Source organism: Neomonachus schauinslandi, chromosome 1 (genome assembly GCF_002201575.2).
Source record: "Neomonachus schauinslandi chromosome 1, ASM220157v2, whole genome shotgun sequence".
Taxonomy (NCBI): Eukaryota; Metazoa; Chordata; class Mammalia; order Carnivora; family Phocidae; genus Neomonachus; species Neomonachus schauinslandi.
This window is the reverse complement of record NC_058403.1, coordinates 90,691,996-90,716,592: the sequence shown is the minus strand read 5'-3', so window position 1 is coordinate 90,716,592 and position 24,597 is coordinate 90,691,996. Positions and strand designations below refer to the sequence as shown.

Here is a 24,597-nt window from a genome sequence, read left to right as displayed (position 1 = left end):
GTGTGTATATACACACATATGTATATACATACACACTTATGTTTGCTTATATATATAAATAAAATAAATGAGAGCAATGATACAGAGATGAAAAAAATGATTATTTTGTTATAAGGTACTCACACTACCTGTGTAGTGGTGTAGTTGTATCCATTTGAAAGTGGACTTGGATTAGTTGTAAAGGTATATTGTAAACTCTAAGACAACTAGTAAAAATAGTAAAAAAAAATTATAACTGATATGCTAAGAAAGGAGAGAAAATAGAATCATATAAAATACCCAATTAAAACCACAAAAGGCAGAGAAAGACTGTAGGACTGTTAGGACTTTGTCAACATTTACCAAATAGAGCAAAGGGTGCTGGATGATGAGCTGCATGCAGTTCAACAAAAGACCACAAGAGAAACTGAAATAGAGAAATATGTTATTCATAAGTCCTGGAGGAAGTACACAGCATGCCTTGAGGCACCATATAGAGAGGTGAGGCAGGGTACAGGTAGAGAGAGAGAGAGACAGGACCCAGGGCACATGCCTTTATTAGGGCCCATTGGTGTTGTTTAGATTGGGTAATTTTCATTTTTCTATCTTCATTTTATTGATTCTTTTCTCTGTCCCCTTCATTCTGTCATTGAGACCCTCCACTGAGTTTTTAAGTTTTTATTTTAGTTTCAGTATAGCTATGATACAGTGTTATATGAGTTTCAGGTGTACAATGTAGTAATTCAACAATTCCATATATCAGCCAGTGCTCAATAATACAAGTGTACTCCTTAATTCCCATCACCTATTTCACCCATCTCCCTACCCAACTTCCCTTGGGTAACCATCAGTTTCTTCTCTATAGTTAAGAGTCTGTTTCTTGGTTTGTCTCTCTCTCCCCACCCCCCACGTTTGCTCATTTGTTTTGTTTCTTAAATTCCACATATGTGTGAAATCATATGGTATTTGTCTTTCTCTGACTGACCTATTTCACTTAACAATATACTCTCTAGCTCCATCCATGTTGTTGCAAATGGCAAGATTTCATTTTTTTTTTTTTAAGTTGTATCAGTTCTTTATATATTTTGGACACTAACCCTTTATCGGATAAGTCATTGGCAAATATCTTTTCCCATTCAGTAGGTTGCCTTTTAGTTTTGTTGATTATTTCCTTTGCTGTGCAGAAGCTTTTGATGTATGCAGTCCCAATAATTTATTTTTGCTTTTATTTCCCTTCCCTCAGGAGACATATTTTAGAAATATGTTGCTATGGCCAATGTCAGAGAGCTTACTGCCTATGTTCTCTTCTAGGATTTTTATGGTTTTAGGTCTCACATTAAGGTCTTTAATACATTTTAAGTTTATTTTTGTGTATGTTGTAAGAAATTGGTCCATTTTCATTCTTTTGCATGTATCTGTCCAGTTTTCTCAACACCATTTATTGAAGAGATGGTCTTTTCCTCACTGGATATTCTTTCCTGCTTTGTCAAAGATTAATTGACCATATAAGTATGTGTTTATTTTGGGCTTTCTATTCTGTTCTGTTGATCTAGATGTCTATTTTTGTGCCAGGACCATATTGTTTTGATTACTGCCACTTTGTAATATAACTTGAAGTTCAGAACTGTGATACCTTTGCTTTTCTTTCTCGAAATTGCTTTGACTATTTGGGGTCTTTTGTGGTTCCATATAAATTTTAGGATGTTTGTTCTAGCTCTGTGAAAAATGTTGTTGGTATTTTGATAGGGATTGCATTAAATGTGTAGATTGCTTTGGGTAGTATAGACATTTTGACAATATTTGTTCTTCTAATCCACGGGCATGGGATGTCTTTCCATTCCTTTGTGTCATCTTCAATTTCTTTCATCAGTGTTTTATAGTTTTCAGAGTACAGGTCTTCGACCTCTTTGGTTGGGTTAATTCCTAGGTATTTTATTAGTTTTGATGCAATTGTAGGTGGGGTAGTTTTCTTAATTTCTCTTTCTATTGCTTCATTATTAGTATATAGAAATGTGACAGATTTCTGCACATTTATTTTGTATGCTATAACTTTACTGAATTCATTTGTCAGTTCTAGTAGTTTTTTGGTAGAGCCTTTAGGGTTTTCTATATGTAGTATCATGACATCTGCAAATAGTGACAGTTTTACTTCTTCCTTATCAATTTGGATGCCTTTTATTTCTTTTTGTTGTATTTGTGTTGCTGTGACTTGGACTTCCAGTACTATGTTGAATAAAAGTGGTGAGAGTGGACATCCTTGTCTTGTTCCTGATCTTAGGGGAAAAGCTCTCAGTTTTTCCCATTAAGGACGGTGGTAGCTTTAGGTTTTTCATATATGGCCTTTATTATGTTGATGTATGTTCCCTCTAAACCTACTTTTTTTTTTTGAGAGAGAGAGAGAGAAAGTGTAGGGGGAGGGGCAGAGGGAGAGAGAGAATCTTAAGCAGGCTTCACACTTAGCATGGAGCCTGATGTGGGGCTTGATCTCACAATACTGAAATCATCATCTGAACCAAAACCAAGAGTCATATGCTCAACTGACTGAGCCACCCAGGTGCCCCTAAACCTACTTTGTTGAGAGCTTTTATTGTTAATGGATGTTGTACTTTGTCAAATGCTTTTCTCATCTATTGAAATGATCATATTGTTTTTATCCTTTTTCTTATTGATGTAATGTATCAAGTTGATTGATTTATGAATATCGAACCACACTTGTATCTCAGGAATAAATCTCACTTGATCATGGTGAATGATTTTGTTAATGTATTGTTGGATTCAGTTTGCTAGTATTTTGTTGAGGATTTTGCATCTATGATCATCAGAGATATTGTCTTGTAGTCCTTTTTTTGTGGTGTCTTTATCTGATTTTGGTATCAGGGTGATACTGGCTTTATAGAATGAATTTGGAAGTTTTCCTTCTATTTTTTGGAATAGTTTGAGAAGAATAGGTATTAACTCTTTCTTAAATATTTGGTAGAATTCCCCTTGAAGTTCTCTGGTCCTGGATTTTTGTTTGTTGGGAGTTTTTGGACTATTGATTCAATCTCCTTGCTGGTAATTGGTCTGTTCAAATTTCCTATTTCTAACCTGCTTCAGGTTTGGTACATTGTATATTTCTAGGAATTTATCCATTTCCTCTAGGTTGTCTAATTTTTTGGCATATAGTTTTTCATAATATTCTCTTACAATAATTTGTATTTCTGTGGTGTTTGTTGTCATTTCTCTTCTTTCATTTATGATTTTATTTTTTTGAGTCCTTTCTCTTTTTTTTCTTGATGAGTCTGGCTAGAGGCTTATTGATTTTGTTGATCTTTTCAAAGAACAAGCACCTGGTTTCATTGATTTGTTCTATTGTGTGTGTGTGTGTGTGTTTTAGTTTCTATATCACTTATTTCTGTTCTAATCTTTATTATTTCCTTCCTTCTGATGATTTTGGGTTTTGTTTGTTATTCTTTTTCTAGCTCATTTAGGTGTAAGGTTAGGTTGTTTGAGATTATTCTTGTTTGTTGAAGTAGACCAGTATTGCTATATACTTCCCTCTTAGAACTGCTTTTGCTGCATCCCGAAGGTGTTGGATCATTGTGTTTTCATTTTCATTTGTTTCTATGTTGATTTCTTAGTTGATCCATTCATTGTTTAGTAGCATTTATTAGTAGCATATTATTTAACCTCCATGTATTTGTGGTCCTTCTAGATTTTTTCTTGTGGTTAACTTCTAGTTTCATAGCATTATGGTCAGAAAAGATGCATAGAATGACTTCAGTCATTTTGAATTTGTTGAGGCTTGTTTTGTGACCTAATATGTATTCTGGAGAATGTTCCATGTGCACTTGAAAAGAATGTGTGTATTCTGCTGTTAGGATGAATTGTTCTGAATCTATCTGTTAAATCCATCTGGTCTAGTGTGTCATTCAAAGCCACTGTTTTCTTGTTGATTTTCTGTTTGGATGATATACCCATTGATGTAAGTTGAGTGTTAAAGTCCTCTACTATTATTGTATTACTATCAAGTCATTTCTTTATGTTTGTTATTAATTGTTTTATCTATTTAGGTGCTCCCATGTTGGATGCATACATATTTATAATCGTTACATCTTCTTGTTGGATTGTCCCCTTTATTATTATACAGTATCCTTCTTTGTCTCTTTTACAATCTTTGTTTTAAAGTCCATTTTGTCTAATATAAGTATTGCTACTCTGGCTTTGTTTTGACATCCATTTGCATGATAAATGTTTCTCTATCCCCTCACTTTTGATCTGCAGGTGTCTTTAGGTCTGAAAGGAGTTTCATGTAGGATATAGGTGGGTCTCTTTTTTTATCTACTCTGTCACCCTGTGTCTTTTGATTGGAGTGATTAGTCTATTTTCATTCAAACTAATTATTGATAGATACATATTTATTGCCATTTTGTTACTTGTTTTGTGGTTGTTTTTGTAGTTTTTCTCTGATCCTTTATTCTCTTTCTTTCATGGTTTGCTGGTTTCCTTTAGTGATGTACTTGGATGCCTTCTTTTTATTTTTGCATATCTATTACTGTTTGTTGATTTGTGGTTACCGTTTGGTTTATATATAACATTTTCTGCATATAGCAGTCTATATTAAGCTGATTGTCACTTAATTTTAAACTCATTCTTTACTCCTCTCCCCTCCACATTTCAGATATTTGGTATCATATTTTACACATATTTTACATCCACTGAAGTTTTTTTTTAATTTTCAGTTTTTATTTCAGTATTTGAGTTCCAAAATTTCTATTTGTTCTTTTTTATATCTTCTATTATCTGCTGAACCTTTCTATTTCTTTGTGGAGACTCATTTTTTTTTTTTTCATTTGGTTTAAGGTATTTGTAATTGCTCATTAAAACATTTCTTTTGATGGCTGCTTTCAAATCTTTGTCAGAAAATTCTAATATCTCTATCATCTCTGTGTTAGAATCTATTGTCTTTCCTCATTCAATTTGAGATCTTCCTGGTTCCTGGTAGGATGAGTGACTTTCATTTGAAATCTGGACATTTTGAGCATTATGCTATGAAACTCTGGATCTTATTTAAACCTTCTCATTTAGCTGGATTTTTCTGACACTGCTATGGTAGAAGATGGGAGGGGCACTGCCTTGTTACTGCTAGGTGGGTATGGAAGTTCAGGTTCCCCACTCAGCTTTCATTGACTCCTGAGGGAGGGGCTCCTCATTACTTCTGGGTGAGGACGAGTGTTCAAGCTCCTCACTAGGTTTTCACTGATACCTTCCTAGCTGGGAGAGGTAGCAATACCTCATCAGTGCTTGCCATGTGGACTCCACTGACGTCATATTGAGGAGGCAGGCTCATAATTGTTGGTGCTTGGCAAAAATCTTGACTGCCTACCAGGCCTCCTCTGACACCACACTAACAGGAGGCAGTGGAGGAAGTGGTGCCTTACCACCCAGTGGAGATGAAAGTCCAGGCTCCATATCTGGTTTTTTTTGACACCACCCTGTTAGAGTGGGAAGGCTGGGACACGTTGTTATAGCCTAGTAAGGACAGAAGTCTAATTCCTTGCTTGGCCTTTGCTGAGATGGGTGGGTGTTGGATCACCATTTTTTTCTGTGATGTTTGGCTGGAGTAGAATGATTATTGTCTAAGAATTTTCCATTTTGCTAGGCTTCCTCATTCCTTGTCCTTTGACTAGAGAGAGCAGGTTTTGTTGAGGCTTCTTTTGTCTACACATGTTAGTGTTTCTGGGTTACTAACTTCTTCAGCAACAAGTGTAGGATGTATGGGAAAACAAAAATCCATCATGTCATTCCTCAAGTCTCCATGTCTCTTGGTTGTCAGTCCTTTTCATTCCACCTTCCAGAATCTTGTATTTGTTTTACATATAATGTTCAGGATTTTTAGTTGTGCTTAATGGAAGGAATAGGGAAAAGCATATCTACTCCATATTCCTGAAGTGGAAGTCTTCTCTCATGGTTTTTTAAAAAAATAATTTTGACCCCTGTACTTCAGGGAGATGTAGTATCATTTCTTGAATCAGTTTTTCCAGTTGCTTCTAAATATCTATGTTAATATGATTTAGTGAATCATTGTGAAGCTGAAGGGGTCTTCTCTGCATAAGAAGTCTTGGGAAGTTAAAAGTCTCTCTGATTCCTTTTAATTCAGTAAGAGGGGGGTTTAACTCTATCTTGTTTTTAGGTAAGGCTCTCTAACATAGGTCTATATTCATTCTTTCACCAGCCATCTCATGCCCCTCTCTAGAATCTTTTCTCAAGCAGAAAACCATTTTTAGCAGAGTACACATAAGTTTCACACACACACACACACACACACACAGAGTTTTGATGATACTAAGAGATGTGGGTGTGTTTATGCTTTTGGCATTTATATATGTTTTAGATTATAGCTTTGTCCCCTCCTCCACATGCACCATTTTAAGAAAGCCATAATCAGAATGAGAAATGGATCATACCTTCCTTTAGGGCTGCATGTAAAGGCACTTTCATTTTTGCCCTTCTCCAAAAGATGAAAGGTATAATGAGTACACTGTAAATGATTGAATGAGCTACAAGTCAATTGCTCTGAACTCTGTATTAATCCCACTTTCAATACAGAATGGAAGATGTCCTATGGTTCATTTAACTACCAAGTGGTATAAGCTGTTATTGTGTTATTCTCCAGAATTATAAAGGATTGCAAAACTTAATGTGTAAAATACATGCAATAAAATGCTGGGCTGCCAAGCAAAGAAGACACCTTTGGTAATTTAAGGAGAGTAACTTTAGAATGAACTGCAAACTCACTCTTCAGTTCAAAATAGAATTGAGATATGTGCTCCCCTCCCTTGCCCCAGATATTTCACTGAACTTCTGAAAGATACATTTTGAAAAGTTTTTATAGACATTAAAAAAACTATACGCATTTCCAATTTCCGTTTTAGTTATCTTCTTATATTAGCTTACTAGTGGGACAGGCAGGGAGGGATCCCAGGAAGTGAGGGAGTGAAATATATGCTGTACAGTCCTAGGCTCAAGTCTCCTGGGCTCTGAGGATAAAGCTTGGAGGGGTTATGGCAATATGTGTTCCTGAAATTGTATTATCATTGACAGCCTGCATTTCAGAATAGTTCAGATAACTCACCAGAAGGTGACCCTCAGATCAATAATAAGTACACTATAGGAATGACCAGACTTCCAAGCTGTTTCTTTGAAGTTCTAAAGTTGCAAGAAGAGGGAAAATGGTGAGCTATCAAAGCCATTCTAAACACAATGTTTATAGAAGGAGGGATAATGAGGGAAGACAGTGAGAGAAGATGATCCAGGGGACAGCGGGTGTCAAGTTTTGGGCTTGGTCAGGCAACTGCCTCAAAGCTGTCTGGATACATCCTCAGCTGGGCCAGTCAGCTGTGATCTAGAGAAGGATAGAGGATGGCTATAATAGCCTCTGATGCTCCTATTCCACTCACTGCTGAAAACTAGGCTCAAAGGTTGTCTTACTGGTTGTCCTACAGAATCTGAACTTGGGTCACACAACATTCTTTGTGCCATTGACTTTTAGTAGCTGCATTTGGTTTAACATAAGTGTTCTAGCTAATGATTAGGAACAGAGCCTTTGATCTACCCAAACAAATCAGATTTAAAACTGAACCTTGTCACTACAAGCTTAGGTTTGTTTCCTTGTTAATTCTACAAAGCTCTTTTTCTCATCTTCCAAAGGAAAAATAATGACATCTCCCTCACAGGGTTGTTGCAATGAGTAAATGTGATAACCTGATGATGAAGTGCTTGGCACATATTAAAAGATCAACAGTAATCACTGATAATATTTGCCATCACCACAGTATTAATTAACTTATTTATTTGAAATACAATTTTCTATAGCTTGTTTTAATTGGGATAGTTATTCAAAAGCAAACTTCAAAGAGACTAATAGCTTGATCATTTATTGAGTAACACAGTATTTTATTAGGTATGCTTAGGTATGTGAGTACAATGACAGTTTTGTCTGCCCCTTGATAAACTCCCAGCAAAGCTCCTGGATACGTACTCCGTAGATGAGGGCCATGCTAGGATTTGACTCCTGCACAGAAATGCTTCTGCTGCAGAAATCATGAAAGTTTTAGAATACTTTCAACCAAAAAAGTACATAAAAGAGGTATTCTCAGTTTTGGAGGGAAGACCAAGCACAGGTGGAAAATCAGTGATTAGCAAATACAGTGTTGAAAATGTTTAACAAATTAACCACACATTTTTTCCTTTAAGTCAGAGGAGAAAGATGTTGTTTGGTTTAAATGGTAACTGAAATTTGTCATCTAGATTTGGAGGATCACACTATAGCTGGGGAAAATGGCTAGAACCAAGGCTTTTGGCTTTCTCCACTTTCCAGGCTAGACTTGGCTTTGCTGAGTGTGACATTTGAGGGTGAAATGCTCTCTCCAGGTCCAAATGCCCCAGGGCTCAGCCTCTGACCACAATCAGGAGGTCTGCTAGGACTTTGGTGGAGCCTACTCCACTGCTGCTGCTGTCTGGACACCTACTGGCGCAGACTCATTCATCCTAGGAACCTCAAAGATTTGTCCCAGACATCTGGCCTCTTCTGTCCCTTGAGCCTTGCCTCTCTCCTTGTCCTCAGAGTCTGTCCCTGTCCTTCTCCCCAGTGTGGTCAGCAACAAGAGCACTTATATCTCCACACGATCTGCATTATGCCATGGACAGAACTTCTTAGCAGTGCTTAGAGTACATACTATAAAGGAATTTCGGGATATGCTAATGAGGAAGCCCATAACCAGAAGCAGAGATTCACAATCAAATTGCAATAAATCTGCAAAGACTCCTTAAAGAACAAGACACACAGGAAAAGCCTGATTGCTGGAAAAACTGCTTTGCAAATGAGTAGTACGGCTGCTGAATCTTTGAAAAGACAGCAGTGCTTTCAGAGAGACACAACTGCATGCCCTAACCACATATTATTAGTCAGCCCAAATGACTGGCCGATGAAGGATAGTACCGCATGTGCAATCTCTCTCAGAAGAGTTTCTGGAGGGATTCAGGTTTGAATGCTGATGTGGAAAGTAAATAAAATGTTCCAATTTGCTCTTCTCTCTTCCTCCTCAACCAACTGCCCCTGGCCCATCTCCCAGATTTGTATTCTCCCTGGCTTGCTCTGCCTACATCAACAGCCTTGAACAGAGCAGAGTTGCTAAGTGACATACGATTCTATCTCATTTTCATCTTAAAAGACCAAATTAGTATATCAATGAATATCATGTCTGTATGATGGTGAATATGACTTACAGGTTAAGATTTTGAGATAAAAGGGACATAAAAAGCTGAATAATTTTGAACAAGTTCATATGGATGGTTTAAAGATATCCACCTATACTCCATTAGTTGAATTCATTAAAGATTGTGATGTACCACATTATAATATTTGATAAAATTTTAAAGTAGTATTTCTTTTTTTTTTAAGATGTTTTTTTAAGATTATTTATTTGAGAGAGCGAGAATGAGAGAGAGAGAGAGAGTACATGAGAGGGGGAGGGTCAGAGGGAGAAGCAGGCTCCTCGCTGAGCAGGGAGCCCAATGTGGGACTCGATCCTGGGATTCCGGGATCATGACCTGAGCCGAAGGCAGTCGCTTAACCAACTGAGCCACCCAGGTGCCCTAAAGTAGTATTTCTTTTCATGAAAATTCACAGGACCATGATTACGATTACATGGTATTTTCTTCATTACTTTTAAAATAACAAAACTTCATTTCTCCTCATTTAGTCTCAAATCAGTGATCCAGGGGTGCCTGGGTGGCTCAGTTGGTTAAGCGACTGCCTTCGGCTCAGGTCATGATCCTGGAGTCCTGGGATCAAGTCCCGCATTGGGCTCTCTGCTCGGCAAGGAGTCTGCTTCTCCCTCTGACCCTCCCCCTCTCATGCTCTCTCTCTCTCTCTCTCAGATAAATAAATAAAATCTTTAAAAAAAAAAAATCAGTGATCCAGAGGAATATCAGAATAAGACAATACTTTATGTTGTGCCAGATTAAATTCTGATCTTCTCAATGTGAAATTTAGACTTTGTAAAGGAAGAACAAAGAACTTTTCCTCTGAGTTGCAGACAGAGTGCTGCTTAACTGTTTCTCTTAACTGATTCTGTGGTGAGAAGAAATAGGAATGTTCCAACTTAACAGTTGGCACATTTTTTTTTTTTTTAAGACTCCTTTTCTAAAGACTTCTTTCTCTATTTATCTTCAGGTCTAGTTCATAAGGCTTTAATGGGCTTTAGGATTCAATACTAGGTAACATAAAATCATAGACTCTGAAAGTGGTAAGTATATAAACACATGTTTCTCAGAAGGTTGTGACTTGCCCACGGTCCCACAGTGGGTGCTGAATTAATGGTCAAGGATTTGCAGATTTAGGTTCTGTATCTTTCCTGGTTATAGATGAAAAACTAAGGAACAGAGGATGAGGATCCTATATAGGTGGGTTATAGGAGTAGACTACACCAAAAATTCATTAGTTACTCCTTAGACCCAGATGAAAAGAAATTTATTTTGAGAATTGAAGACAATCAAACTGTGCTAGCTTATGGTCAAATTTCATTTTCGTTGGAAGTCACCATAATTCCCCATTTGGCCTTACACCTGAATGCTCAGCTATACATAAAACGATGCTGGTCAGTCAGGCTTTTTCAGACAGCACAAAGCTTAGACTTCTATCAAGAAAGAGTTTAGGCTCTAGGGTCAGATCAAGTCCTGGCTCCATCACTCACTGGCTGTGTGCCTTTACGCAAACTGTTGAACTTCTCTGTTTAATAAAGTACATGCTTGACCTCATGTGAGGATTAGTGAGTTGGTATATGTAAAGGGAATACAGGAGAGTGTTGGCACATATGAAGAGCTTAGTAAACATTGACGCTTATTCCTTCATTTTGATGGTCTGGCTTTCGAAAGACTCATTCATTCAGAGCTGGGAGGGGACCTAAAATCTTCTAGTTCAATATCTTTACTTTACAAAAGATGAAAAAACTGAGGCCCAGAGAAAGGATGTAGCTTCTGAACTAATTTGCAACAGGCCCAGGTCTCCAAATTGCTAGTTCCGGGTGCTTTTTTAATTTTCTAGCCACCCTCTAAATAAGCCTCTGGTCTTCTTTTGGATAAAAGACTGAATCTGACCATTTCTCACATCCACTGCCACCACCTGGGTTCAAGATTGAAGCCATCCAACCTTGGGTTCAAGCCATCATAATTAGTCTCCTGTACCATTACAGTAAACTACTAACTGGTCTCCCTGACTCTACCCTCACCCCCTTCGATCTATTTTCAACTCAGCAGCTTAGAGTGTTTTTGTTTTTCTCTTTGACAAAGCATTGTGTCCTCTGCTCACTTCATCTTCTGTTACTCTTGTTCATTCTATTCCAGTCCCTGGCCCTCCTTGTAATCCCTTATACACACCAGGTACTCTCTCATCTTGGGGCTCTACATTTGCTGTTTCCTTTACGAATGCTTTTTACAAGGTATTTGCATGGTTTGCATTCCCTTCAGACTTTTGTTCAAGCGTCACCTCAGTGAATCCTGGCCTGACTATTCTAGTGCAGTTGCAGTCATTGGCACTTTCCATTTTCCTTTCCTGCTTCCTCCAGCTATGGCATTCATTACTTATAATATATTCCATATTTCTTTTGGTAGTTTATTGCCTACTTTAGAATGCAAACATTATGAGGGCACTATTTTTTCATGGCTATATCTCCAATGTCTAGAACACTGTCTGACCTGCAGGAGATGCCCAGTAAATGTTGGATGCATGCATGAATGAGCAGTGTGATAACAAGACCTCTGGGATATTCAGAAGTGAATGTTTTCTCAGGGTTTTGTTGTAGTTATGGCCTAAACCTTGTTAAAGAGTCCTGCTGTGTCATGGGACTTTCCAACATGAGAAAATTTACCTTTTTTTTAACACACAATCTGCTTATTTTTGTATTTGCACAGTTAACCCAATGTACATATATTTTTCTTGAGTTAATTACTGGGAAGGAAATTTCTATAAAGCCAAACAAAAAGAAAAGCCACTTTCCTAAAACTCTATAAAGAATATATTTTAGTTTTGGTAAATTAGGAAAAAACACAATTGTCTCCTTTCTTTTTCTGGGTTCCTAGAGAAATCTCAAAGAAAAAAAATGTAGACAGGAGGTCAGCACTCATGAATGAGATTTCATCTTGATAGGCTTTTTATAGACCTGTAAAAAAATGAAGCCCTGAAATTGTGTTAGGTAATGGGGATTCTGACAGACCCTTTAAGTACGTGGAACTAGGAGGTGCTGCTATAATTCTGTGCTTCAGATGAAAATTCCAAGTGTTTTCATTAGGTACAGCAGCTGTTTCTATTACAGATAACAGATCTCAGAGGTGGTGATGCTGATACCAACTTCTAGTGGGCTCAGAACACAGTGTAGCTTGTACAATTAGGTTTTTTTAATTATTTTTTTCTGCACACGCAAATTAACTCTGTAGCAGTAAAAGGAAATTACTTACTTGCTATCGAAATTGTCTGAAAGTGATATATCATCCTTTTTAGAGTCACATTAACCAAATTAAAAACCCTTGGGAAAAATTTGGCACCCTGTTTCTTCCCATTCACATCTTCCTAAAGACCTCTCAGGAGCTTCCATTTAGAAAGCTAGGATCATTACCAGGGCTTTTAATTTGGAAAGATTGGTTGCTCACCAGTGAGTCTTTCTAGACACCTAGTGGTTGGGTAGAGTGGCTTTACAATGTTCCATCCTCAGACACCTTGACTTTACTATCCTCCTGACTCTTGCTCGCTTGCAGGTGTTTTCCAGCATAGGACAGAGATCCATAGCTCTGCTGCTGGAGCTTGTCTCCAAGATTGATGCTATCATTTCATTCTCTTTATGAATGCACATGTCACTCCTCCTTGGAGAAATGGAATCTATTCCTCTAACCCCAGGAATCTGGGCTGGTCTGTAACTACTACCAGTAGAATATGGCAAAGTTCTGGGCCTAACCTTTAAGAGGACTGATGGTTTCCACTTCCTTTCTTCTTGAAATAGTTCCTTTCAGAACCCAGCTGTTTAAAGCCTAATTCACATGGAGAGGACACATGTAGGCACTCCAGTTGGCTGTCTCAGTTGACTAATGATAGTTGTCAACCACATGAGTGAGCCATGTTGTAGTCTAGTATATCTTAGCCTTCAGATGACTCCAGCCCCAGGCATAGAAGCCACCTGATTGAACTACATGAAAGACACTGAGCAAGAACCACCTAGCCAAGTCTGGTCAACTCAGAACTGTGAGAGATAATATTGGGTTATTGTTCTAAACCACTATATTTGCAGTGATTTATAACACAGCAATACATAACTGCAATAGGGGCAAAGTGGGAAGCCACAGGCTAAGCATTCCTATGAATGTGGGCATTAAAACTTAGCTTAGTGTGAGGTGGAATTGGTGGTTATTTATAAGATGGAGACAGGTATAGAGAAATGTCAATTTCTCTCCATCTTTTTGACTGGTCCTTGGAATTTCATAATTGGACTATTGCCCTATTATCACTTGGATTTATAAATACAAATATGTAGTGTACAAATGTAAATGTTTCTGGGATGGATAATGCTATAAACCAGGGTACAGCAAACTTTTTCTATGTAGGGTCGGATTTATATATTATTATTTATATAATATTTATATCGGATTTATATATATTAAAATATATATATTTTAGGCTTTGTGAGCTATATGGTCTCCGTAGCAATTAATCAACTTGGCCGAGGTGACAGAGATGATATATAAATGAATGACACAGCTGTGTGCAAGAAACTTTATTTATAAAAATAGGTGATTGTCTGGTTTTGACCCGTGGCTGTAGTTTGCCGACCCCACGCTAAAAAATTATTTCTATAGCCAACAGAGGTATTTGGTTATGTTGCTTGAGTCTCATCAGAATTGCATTTGGTTTACCTCTAGCTCCAATTCCTCTTGCCATTTCTTCTGAGTCTCCTTTGTAGGGTTCTCTTCCTAAGTTTGAAATGTGCTCCTCAAGGCTCTCTTCTCTTCTTATTCTATGCTCTTCTCGGCCATCTCACCTTCTCGAATGATTTCAGTTAATATCAGTTTGCCAACAACTAAAAAAATCTTTCTCTATTCAGTCTTTTATCTAGAACTCCAGACTCCTGTACTTCCCCTTGGATGTCTCACCAGCACCCTGAGTTCAATCCACTTTTGTGCCAGTTATTAGCCTATAGTCTCTTAACTCCAAACCCATCCTTCTATGATTAGCTCTGTGATGCTGGGGGCTGGAACTCTGCAAACCCCATTTTTGTTTTGCCAGCTGGTAGTCTCTGTCAATAGGAGTCATTAGAGGGGCATTGCAATGCCAAAGGAGAGAGGAGGACTTGCTGCTTCCTGTTTACTTGCTGCTGATTTCCTGTCTGCTTGGTGTTCCCATGAGCATCTCTTCAGCAAGGCTTCTTTGCTCTAGAAAGTTATGCTCTTTTCTGTAGTAGTGGTTGAATCTAGTTTTTCCCAGAGTTGCAGAATTACCACCATTACAACTCCCTCCCCACTCCCGCTACCCTTCCTCTCATCAGCACCAGTGAGTTAGTGCCCCCTCCTCAGAAGTCTGGACCTCAACCCTTCAGGATTTCTCCTCCAAGCTTGGAGATAATAGCACCAGCTGAGCCATGCCTCTTAGTGGGAGGTCTGAGTTTTGGTCCACAGCAGGGTCCCGCTTCAAGTTTCTAACTTTTAATAATTCCAATCTCTCCTATTTGATTTCCCAGCCCTAATGGCTGGTAGCTGCTCTCTTTAATTGCTTCTTCTGTGCTAAATTATTGTTCTCCTTTGTTTTTTCAGTTACCTAGTTAACAGTGTCATACCTAGTTGACTATTCTTTACATTAAATTCGCTTTCAAATATCTGGAGTGGTTTCTGTCTCCTGACTGGACTCTGAGTTTATATTCTCAGCCCAAAGCTACACTTTTTAAAAAAGATTTTATTTATTTATTTGACAGAGAGAGAGAGAGAGAGAGAGCACAAGCCTGGGGAGCAGCAGAGGGAGAGGGAGAAACAGGCTCCCTGTGGAGTGAGGAGCCTGATGTGGGGCTGGATCCCAGGACCCTGGGATCATGACCTGAGCTGAAGGCAGACACTTAACCGACTGAGCCACCCAGGCACCCCCCCAAAAGCTACACTTTTGAAGTGCATTCTTCTTTAGTAAATGGCACCAGCAAACCTCTCCCCATGCCCTGTCCAGTGATTCAAACCCAACGTCTGCACATCATTCTAACTTCTGTTCTCTAAACTCCCTTAAGCAATCAGTGAACAAGGACTGTAGATTTGGCTTCCTGCACATTGCTTCTTTCTGTCTGCTTCTTTCCATCTGTATGCCCGCCACCATAGATCAAGCCACTGCCTTATAACTGACCTCCTCATGTTTCTGTAGCTCTTCAATCTGTTCTCTTACTATAGCCCTAGAGATGTATCAAAAACATTTTCCAGATAGTTTCTGAAACATTCCAAATCCTTACCATCATTTATAAGTCTTTCTGTGATTTGACTTCTGCTTCTGCACTTCATTTTGAAATATGTTCCTTGCTCCTTTATTAGTTTTCCTTCCTTTATCAGTTTTTCAATTTGCCATGTTTTCTTTACACTCTTGGTACAAACTCTTCCCTCTTTGTAGAAATCTCTGTTTTCATCTGGATAACTACTATATATCCTTAAAATGTTGTATTAATATCACTTTCTCTCCCTCTTTTTTAAAAGATTATTTATTTATTTATTTGAGAGAGAGAGAGAGAGAGAGAACATGCATGAGCATGGGGGGGGGAGGGGCAGAGGGAGAGAGACAAGCAGACTCCCCATGGAGCAGGGAGCCCGATATGGGGCTCAATCCCAGGATCCTGGGATCATGACCTGACCTGAAGGCAGGTGTTTAACCAACTGAGCCACCTGAGCACCCCTCAGAGATGGCTTTTCTGACCTCTCAGACCAGATTATATTCCCCTATTTGTTTCTATAGATTATTGCACATCTACTTTTTAACTATAAAATTCAGTAAACTTGTAGCTGTATACTTGTCTTCTTTCCTAGATGGTAAGGCCCGTATAGGCAGGGGCTGAGTTTGTATTGTCTAGCATAATATCCGCAACACCCAGTGTTCTTTCCAGCACAGTAGATAGTCAACAAATATTTGCTGAATTCAGTTAATTTCTGTTCTGTGCATTTACCATAGGGCCTTTGAACTGATTAGAGAAGACACCCATTTCCTCAGATGCACTAGAATTCATCATGGCTGACTGTTACCTCTTTTTTTTTTTTGAAGATTTTATTTATTTATTTGACAGAGAGAGACACAGTGAGAGCAGGAACACAAGCAGGGGGAGTGGGAGAAGGAGAAGCAGGCTTCCCGCTGAGCAGGGAGCCCGATGCGGGGCTCGATCCCAGGACCCTGGGATCATGACCCGAGCTGAAGGCAGACACTTAACGACTGAGCCACCCAGGCGCCTCTGACTGTTACCTCTTAAACCAGAGGTTTCTTTGGTTTGCTCTTCTCATATCTGACACCAGTTTACCCTTTATGGATTCTGAAAGTGATTGGAGGAGACTGAATGGGGAGTAGATTGACTAGAATTTATCACCTTTAACTGGCCTGGAGACTCAACATTATTTCCTCCTACATTGTCAGAGAGCTCTGTAGTGTCACACAAGTCTTCTGAGTACCTGGTGCTAGGTGCATCTCTGTGCTTGTTTTATTTAACTCAGGTAGCCAATGAAGGGATGTTCCTCTACTTCTTAACAACCAATGTTACTCCTCCGCCCAAAACATCACTGTGCTAGTTTCTTTGTTGTTCCCTGAAATGTAGCCATTACTTCTCAAGTGGGGAAAGTGTTGGGGAGTGGACTAAAACAGAGATGAGAGGGTTTTAAAAAAAATCTATAACAACCAATAATGAAGAAGCAGATAATGAAAATAGAATATGAAAATGAACATAAGAAGACCCATGAAAGCATATGACCACAATCTGTTGGAGAAGCAGACCCGAGGAAATATTATATAAATCCATTTTGATTCTGGTTATACTTCCAGGGAGATAGCTGCATTTATTTAAAAAGGAAAGCAAACAATAAAACAACCTGAAGAGCTTTCTTTTCTTTTTATCTTCTAAACAGATTTGACCCAAGATGGACATTTTCTTTGAAGATAATATATTTTTTCCCTCCAGCTGAAAGTTTTACCTTTTGGATTGTATTCCACACACGTTCTTTATTGTTTCTTCTTCCTTCAAGGGTGTCCATAGCATCTGCCATTAGTGACTGCAGCTGTGGCACCAAGATAAAAATTATCAGTGTGGAATTCACACAGAAATAACTTCTCTAAATACACAGATTAAAACCTAATTAAAAAATCATTTGTACGCTGATGATTTTATTACTCATCTTTCTGACAATGAACACTGCCACCTCGTCTTTACTTCAGTCATTACCAAGTATTATTGCAGATATAAAATATTGTGACAATGAAAAGATTCTTCTTGAAAATTTGTAGAAAACATATAGGTTTTAATGTAGTAAGTGTTGATGTTTTGTAAAAAAACCAGATTTGGGTTGTAAAGAATAAAGGCAGTAGTTAATTCCCTCAGGAAATGGCATGTAGTACATGGATGCATTTTAGTATTTTCTCCTGAGGCTAATGTATCATAATTCTAGGCATCATGCAAAAGCTCAACCGAGGACAATACTAAAATTGTGCTGTTTTATTGCCTTTTAAAGGATGTTAGCTCATTTAAATTCTTTTACTGTTCTTTTATTTTCTAAAATTTCAAAATAACCAAGTTGTCTTTTTCAAAGGCAAGTTTAGAAAATTCCACCCTTTGCCCAAAACTGCCGTATTCCAATTTAAAACAATCCTGTGCACATGCTGTATATGTGGCTGCAAAGTAATGAAGCTGCATCAAGCCCTGTGATAATCAAAGCTAAAAAAGAAAGTTCTCTAAATAAAACAAATGCCAGTTCAGTTCACTGTGGCATCAGAGTATGAACTCTCAGATAATCTCTCTCTACTTCAGATATTGCAGAGCTTAAGCAGGAGGGCAGAGAGTTGAGTCACTCAAGACTCTTCTATTGAGCAGTCCCTGTTTATGTACCACCATAAAAGATATTTACTAGGATTTATTTTCTAGGTTAACCTATGCTTGGAAGTTGGAAAGTAAAATCTATTACTTCAGGTGATGAAATCTTGCAAGATAAATGATTTTTAAATATTTGGCCTATACATATACATTCACATACATTAATTTTTTTTCCTAGTAGGCATATAAATTGTGAAAATATCCCCTGAAATCCTATTTTCCAAGGTTTCAGATAGTGGGCTATTGCACTAACATGTGAGTAAAAGATGTCAATAATGTTAGTTTGATGCTCTTTGTTTATATTTGGAAATATATTTCCAGAAAAAAAAAAAAGCTGCAGACATGTGGTTAAGAAAACCTAAGTGCAAGAAACTCCCCTGTATTTTTCATTTAAATCTTGAATGTGTTTTTCAGGAAGACACGATCAACACTGTGCCAACTTCTTAAATTAACATTTTCTTTGCTTCCTCTTATCTCAGAGAAGCATTAATCATCTAAAATTGGCTATAATACGCACTTTGAAAACTCCATACTTACTGCATTCCTGAATGCCTTATGAGTGGTAGGATAAACACTTAGTCTTTTAGAAGGTGTTCCGCTGCACAGAACCGTAAAGGTTTAGAAAGTATTCTTGCCAGTTTTGACTTAGTAATTCCCTGATTAATAGACTTTTTTTCACCCCACAGTTTTAAACTTTAGTACGCATAGTTTTATTATTTGGCGAGTCAGACCATTTTATATACTTACTTTGAATATCGGTATTTATTCAATACTCTTTTATAGGGTCAGATGAACATTATAAATGTTGGCAGTTCATTTCTTGATGGATTAAGTTGTTACAACTTTAAAGCTCAAAGAGGGAGGGTTGCTTTAGTTATCTGAAAATTACAGGTGATCAGTTTGGGCTGTTCTCATCCCTGCTACGTGAATTCAATTCAGGTCTATTATTAGTTTTAGCTACCTTCAATTAAAGCCTCAAAGTAAAGAGCCCTTCCCTACGACACATTAGGATCTCCATATACAGTAAATTTTACCTTTCCTTGAATGGCCCTCACACTGGTTAGTAATAGTTTTACAAATGAGGAGCCATCATTTCTAATATTAATTATGGTTATAATATACACATCTGTTTGAAGATTTTTCTGTGAGATATTCCTTCAACTAATTTTTGACCGGCTCTGTGTTTTCTGAGTTAATTGGTCAATTTAGTTAAAAAAAAAATCATTTGACTAACTACATTTTCCCCTCCAATGAAACAACTGTTTTATCTAAATGTACCAGTGTGGGGGCGCTGGGTGGCTCAGTCGGTTAAGCATCTGCCTTTGGCTCAGGTCATGATCTCAGGTTCTGGGATTAAACCCCATGTCGGGTTCCCTGCTCAGCAGGGGTCTGCTTGAGGATTCTCTCTCTCCCTCTCTCTTTGTTCCTCGCCCCGCTACTGTGCTCTCCCTCCCTCTCTCTCTCTAAAATAAACAAACCTTAAAAAAAAAAATGTACCTGTGTGTGTGTGTGTGTGTGTGTTGGCACCGCCAACATATATATGACACTAGAAATGAATAAGAAAACTATAAAGACTATTTTGTGGGGTTGGTTTTTATATAGCAATTACTCTTGTCCTCTCACTTTCCCTTACAAGAAAATTATATATTAACATATCTTGGAGTTTAAGAAATAATTTATTATAATTACACTTTATTTAAAACAAAAAGCTTGATCCACGATATGAATAATCAGCCCCTTTCCATGTTTTTACACATCACAAAGTTTTTGCTATAAAAATGGAAGCTAGGCAATGAGAGCAAATAAAAGACAGAAACACCTTTCTACATTTTCCAGTTTCTTTATTAAAATGCCTCAGGAGGGTTGGGCAGTTTGCCCTCAGACTACATTGATTCTCTCAAATTTTCTTTTCAGAACATATCACTCTTCTGTTAGCCCAGGGCCCGTGAAAGCCTTAAACAAAGAAAAACACTTACCAATTCCGCCTCCTGTTGACTGATGTCCTGTAGATAGGGAATGGTTGCTAGCTCCGCCATTGCTTGATTGATCACCTGGGACTGCTCTTTTACTCTCTGCAGTCGGCTGAGGAGGCTGGCGTATTGCAACTTCTCCATCACACCTGAGCACCTGTGGAAACTCCCCTAGTCTCCCAGTAAAAGGAAATGTTTTAGAACAAAATCACAGAAATAGACTTCTCCCTGGGGATCGCAGTCAGGGATTATTGTACTATATTTACATCCTTTGAAGCAATGGGTACCTAGCACAAATAAATGTTTGTTTCCATTATTTTAGAGAATCGTCTGTACTGTTCCTTCAAACAGATGAATGTATATAAAGGGGAATGCTTTGCAAGACTGTTCAGAAAGATTTGCAGGTGGCCCTGCATAAGGAACCTGGGCTGAGTGGAAAAGAGGGGACTGAAATTGAACATGCATTCCGTTCTCCTAGTGGGGATCCCACAAAGTCATGTTCGTTGAAAGAGGGTGACTTTTTCTATGTCATCAAAACATCATAGGAGCTAAGAGTTGCCTGTTATTTTGTTTCTTTTCTTTTTTTTAAAAAAAATTTTATTTATTTGTCAGAGAGAGCGAGAGAGAGCGAGCGAGAGAGAGAGAGAGAGCACGTACAAGCAGGGGGAGTGGCAGGCAGAGGGAGAAGCAGGCTCCCTGCTGAGCAAGGAGCCTGATGGGGGACTCGATCCCAGGACCCTGAGATCATGACCTGGGTGGAAGGCAGATGCTTAACTGACTGAGCCACCCAGGCACCCTATTTTGGGCTTTCTTAAAATTGGGCATACTTTTAATAAGGTGGCCCACCTATGTGTTTTTCAACTGCCAGCCATAAAAGAGGAGACATTACCTTCTCTAAAAATTTGAATACAAATTGTACTTCTTGATAGGAGAAATAAAGTTTATCATAAAATTCTCATTTATATTAGGAAAAAGGGGGCATAAAGGGTATCTAAGAGTTAATAGAAAAGCTTTGGATTTCTGCTGTGTGTGTAGGATGGTAAGAAGTGGGAGGTTGCAGGAGGATTTAATTTGGCAACTGCATTCTGCATCCTGGTGCCAGAAGAGAAAGTCTGGATGACCAGTGTTCCTTTATAACAGGGTTCCTCCTGGACCACCTGTACCAGAATCACAAGGTTTTGTTAACTAGGCAGAGTCCTGGGCCTTACTCGGTGAATCACATATCTCTTGATATGTGGCCCTAGGAACATGAATTTTAGCTAGGTGCCCCCTCCGCCCCCCATATTCGAATATCTCAAATGGAAGTTGAACAAACCACCATCTTAAAGCCTAGTATCTGAACAAGGACTATTTTAGTTTGTGCATGCTTATAAAACACATTTTACTCCCCAGACATTACAGAAGGCAGACATGATTTTTTCTTCTTCAAATAGAATCTCTTCTAAAGAGAAAAATTACTAGAAACTAGCATTACTAAAGAGCATCTGAATTTCAACTTGAATTTGCAAAGCAGTTCTTTCTGAAATGTCACACTCATATTTTGATGGACACTGACCTCTAGAAGTTGGCACTTTTGTAGAATCTTGGTAATACAGGAAGGTTGAGTAACCATTGCATTGTATTTGCTGTGTGTCTCCCTAACACCTATCTATGCCACTTGACTAATGTCCCTCTATCCCTGCTAATTTGTTCTTTATGATTAATCATTTATCTGAAAACCTATAAACCTATAGGAGCAATGATTGCAAATTGTGGATTTGGGATCCCTTCTCTGACTTGACAAAATAGCTAGCCTACACATTTAGTTTAAACATGCAGCTAAACAATGGGATTCTGTCAAATAGAGAAAAGCAAGTTGCAGGAGAAACCGTTTTCTTTCTGAAGAAAAATTGCTTTCTTTGTTCTTCTTTAAAATAAACAATGGGGCTCCTTGTAGGAAAGTAGTGTAGTGACTCAACTCCAAAGAGCAGAAACAACAGCAGTCTGCTCGGGAACATAATCTATCAGTGTAATTTTCCAAAACATCAGGAAAATAAAAATAGTGGAAGGCACTGGTGCTTTGTTAGCTTGATTGTTGGATGCATAACAAAACAGGAAGTGCTCCATACAAATCAGATACTAGGGACAGAACATTGTTGACTGCTAATTGTCATCTATCCTCCTCCTCTCCCCAAAGCCAATGCAGTTTTGGGTATCAGGAAACTAATAGATTAATATGTTACCTATATAAGATGGGGGTCTTTGAGAGACAAAGTGAACAAGAAATACAAATGCTATCTAATGCCAGGAGGAATGTTTTACTGCTGTTGCTTTAAGAAAATAAAGGAAATAATGAAACATGAAGGAAGTAGGTTAAACATCTAATGTTACCAGGAGCTAAATCTAAAGGAGAAGTAGCCCTCCCTATGAGACTTCAGGAGTGATCAAAGGGGTCTTTAGCTGCTGGGGAGAGTGTAATAAAGTGGCCAAGATTGAAGCTAAAACCTCACACAGGTACAATGAAGGTTAGGTAAATAGCAAGCTCAAATGAAGGCTTCAGTCAGAGATTTGCCTAGATTTAATAGCAGGTATGGTTAAATGTTTGGCAAATAAGTGGTACTGTGTAATACCACCAGAAAGCAGAGCCCAAGTATTTGGAATATATTTCCATTTGACATACATATAGAAACATTAATTGCCAAAAGGGATAGAAAACGCATATTACTGTTCATTTCAAATGTGTATATGTAAACATTTTTTATGCTTCACTTAGAGGAAATTAAAAGTAAAATTAATGAGGTATTAAAAACATGGTTAGGTCATTTTTTGGCAAGTCAGCCTGTGAAGAAGGCTTCACGCACGGCAAGAGATTTTATTATTTTAACCCTTTAACATTTAACCCAGGAAGCACAGTACATAAGGTTTGCACCTGACAGCAGCCAATAAAGTTAATGAATGGAGAAGCACAGTGGCATCCGGTAGCATGTGAAATAATTAGGACAAGGATCCAGAGAAGGAAAAATACCATTAGGGCAGAGCTACTGGTTGAATGGGATTGCTGTTCAGTGGGATTAAAAGCCACCAGGTAGGAAGGTGGTAGAATATTTGAGATTATAACTCTTACAATGTCAGAATCATTCTTGTTTGGCCATGTGTCATTGTTGTATGCCTAGTAAAAAAGTCTGTAAGGATAAGGAAACTGGGATCAGAGTGTAAGGAGAATCATTGCCTGGTACGTAGAAACCTCCCTCATACTCTCCTTCTACAATTTTATGGCAAGAGGTGAAAATTCACGTTCCCTGGGAAGGCCTACTCTGGTTAGTAGATCTACTCCATGGCTGGAGGTGACACTTCTAATCCTGCCTTTGTGAGTAGATCTGAGCACATTAGTGATCTGAGGGAAAAAATTAGAAATCTATAGGACACTCACATAATCTTCATTTCAGAAGGACATATAATTTCAGAGTACACACTTGTATCAAGAAAGAGAAAGGTCTATAAAACAGTCCTTTTGTCAAAGCACACTAAAAACCAATACAAATAATTAAAACTTCTGAAATTTGTAAAGCTGAACAAAGTGCTTCAACATGGACTACGTACTTTGGATCTCACAACAACTCCGTGAGGTGGGCATGGCAGATATCAGCTTATTTAATAAATGAGAAAAAATAGCTCAGAGGTTAAATGACTTGCCTTAGGGTTACACAGACAGAGCACAACTATGGACAAAAGTCTTCATCTATAGGCATTACAAGTGAGGGTGACAACTAATAAGAACAATGCAATACCTAAACATTCAAGTGGACAGCATTTGCTATGTGGCAAGGAAAAACACACTTCAGGGAATCTTAAAAACACTGTTGAGTGCTTCTTGGGTCACAGTTAATGGTACCATGTAGGCATAATTTCTACTCACCAACTCATTACTTGCTTCATTAAGCTAGGTTACCTTTGCAGCCAATTTTATTCAGTCCTGCTTTATGGAGCTGTGGTTGGCCATATAATAAAAAACCTAGAGGCCAATATTTGGATATACTTGTGGTCCCTGCATACCTTCTGGCTCACTTGCTTCAATTCCATTAAACTCTTTGTGATAATCTTCCAAAAACTATTATTTCCCACAGAAGCTAACATAGAAATGTTGATAAAATTCCTTGCACAGTACTGACTCATTTTAAAGAACATTGAGTTATTATAAGTTAGATGCCAAGAATCTTAGTTATGGTTTTCAAATTTCTTTTATAGACACATAAAGATACAGGCATATACCAGTTTCTAAGTGGCTACAATGCCGTTTGAAGGGTGAAAAGAAAATGAGTTAAGAACATTTAAAAAGTGCATGATGCCTAGATGGGCCCAACCTGCATACAGGACACACTGAGATATGAGCTGGCAAGAGGTGATGTGGCCAGTGTCCTGACAAGTAACAAGCTATGGCAGGTATTACCCCAATGAGCCAGGACACAGATCACTTCCACAACTTCTAGTACACTGGCTCTGCTAGGCTAACCATGAACTGATGAGGTAAAATAATGCTGTATGGTGATGGTTCTTGT

At 38.2% G+C, this 24,597-nt stretch overlaps 1 protein-coding gene across 1 annotated transcript in view; it reads right to left on the bottom strand.

Moving 5' to 3' along the window:
* Positions 1 to 24,597, bottom strand: part of SPATA16 (spermatogenesis associated 16) — a 213,123-nt gene that overhangs the window by 15,644 nt on the left and 172,882 nt on the right. The window contains exons 8-9 of the mRNA XM_021702639.1: positions 20,069 to 20,233; positions 17,200 to 17,283 (exon numbers count right to left, since the gene is read on the bottom strand). Coding sequence (XP_021558314.1) covers positions 17,200 to 17,283; positions 20,069 to 20,233 — 249 coding nt within the window. The remainder of the gene's footprint in view (positions 1 to 17,199; positions 17,284 to 20,068; positions 20,234 to 24,597) is intronic.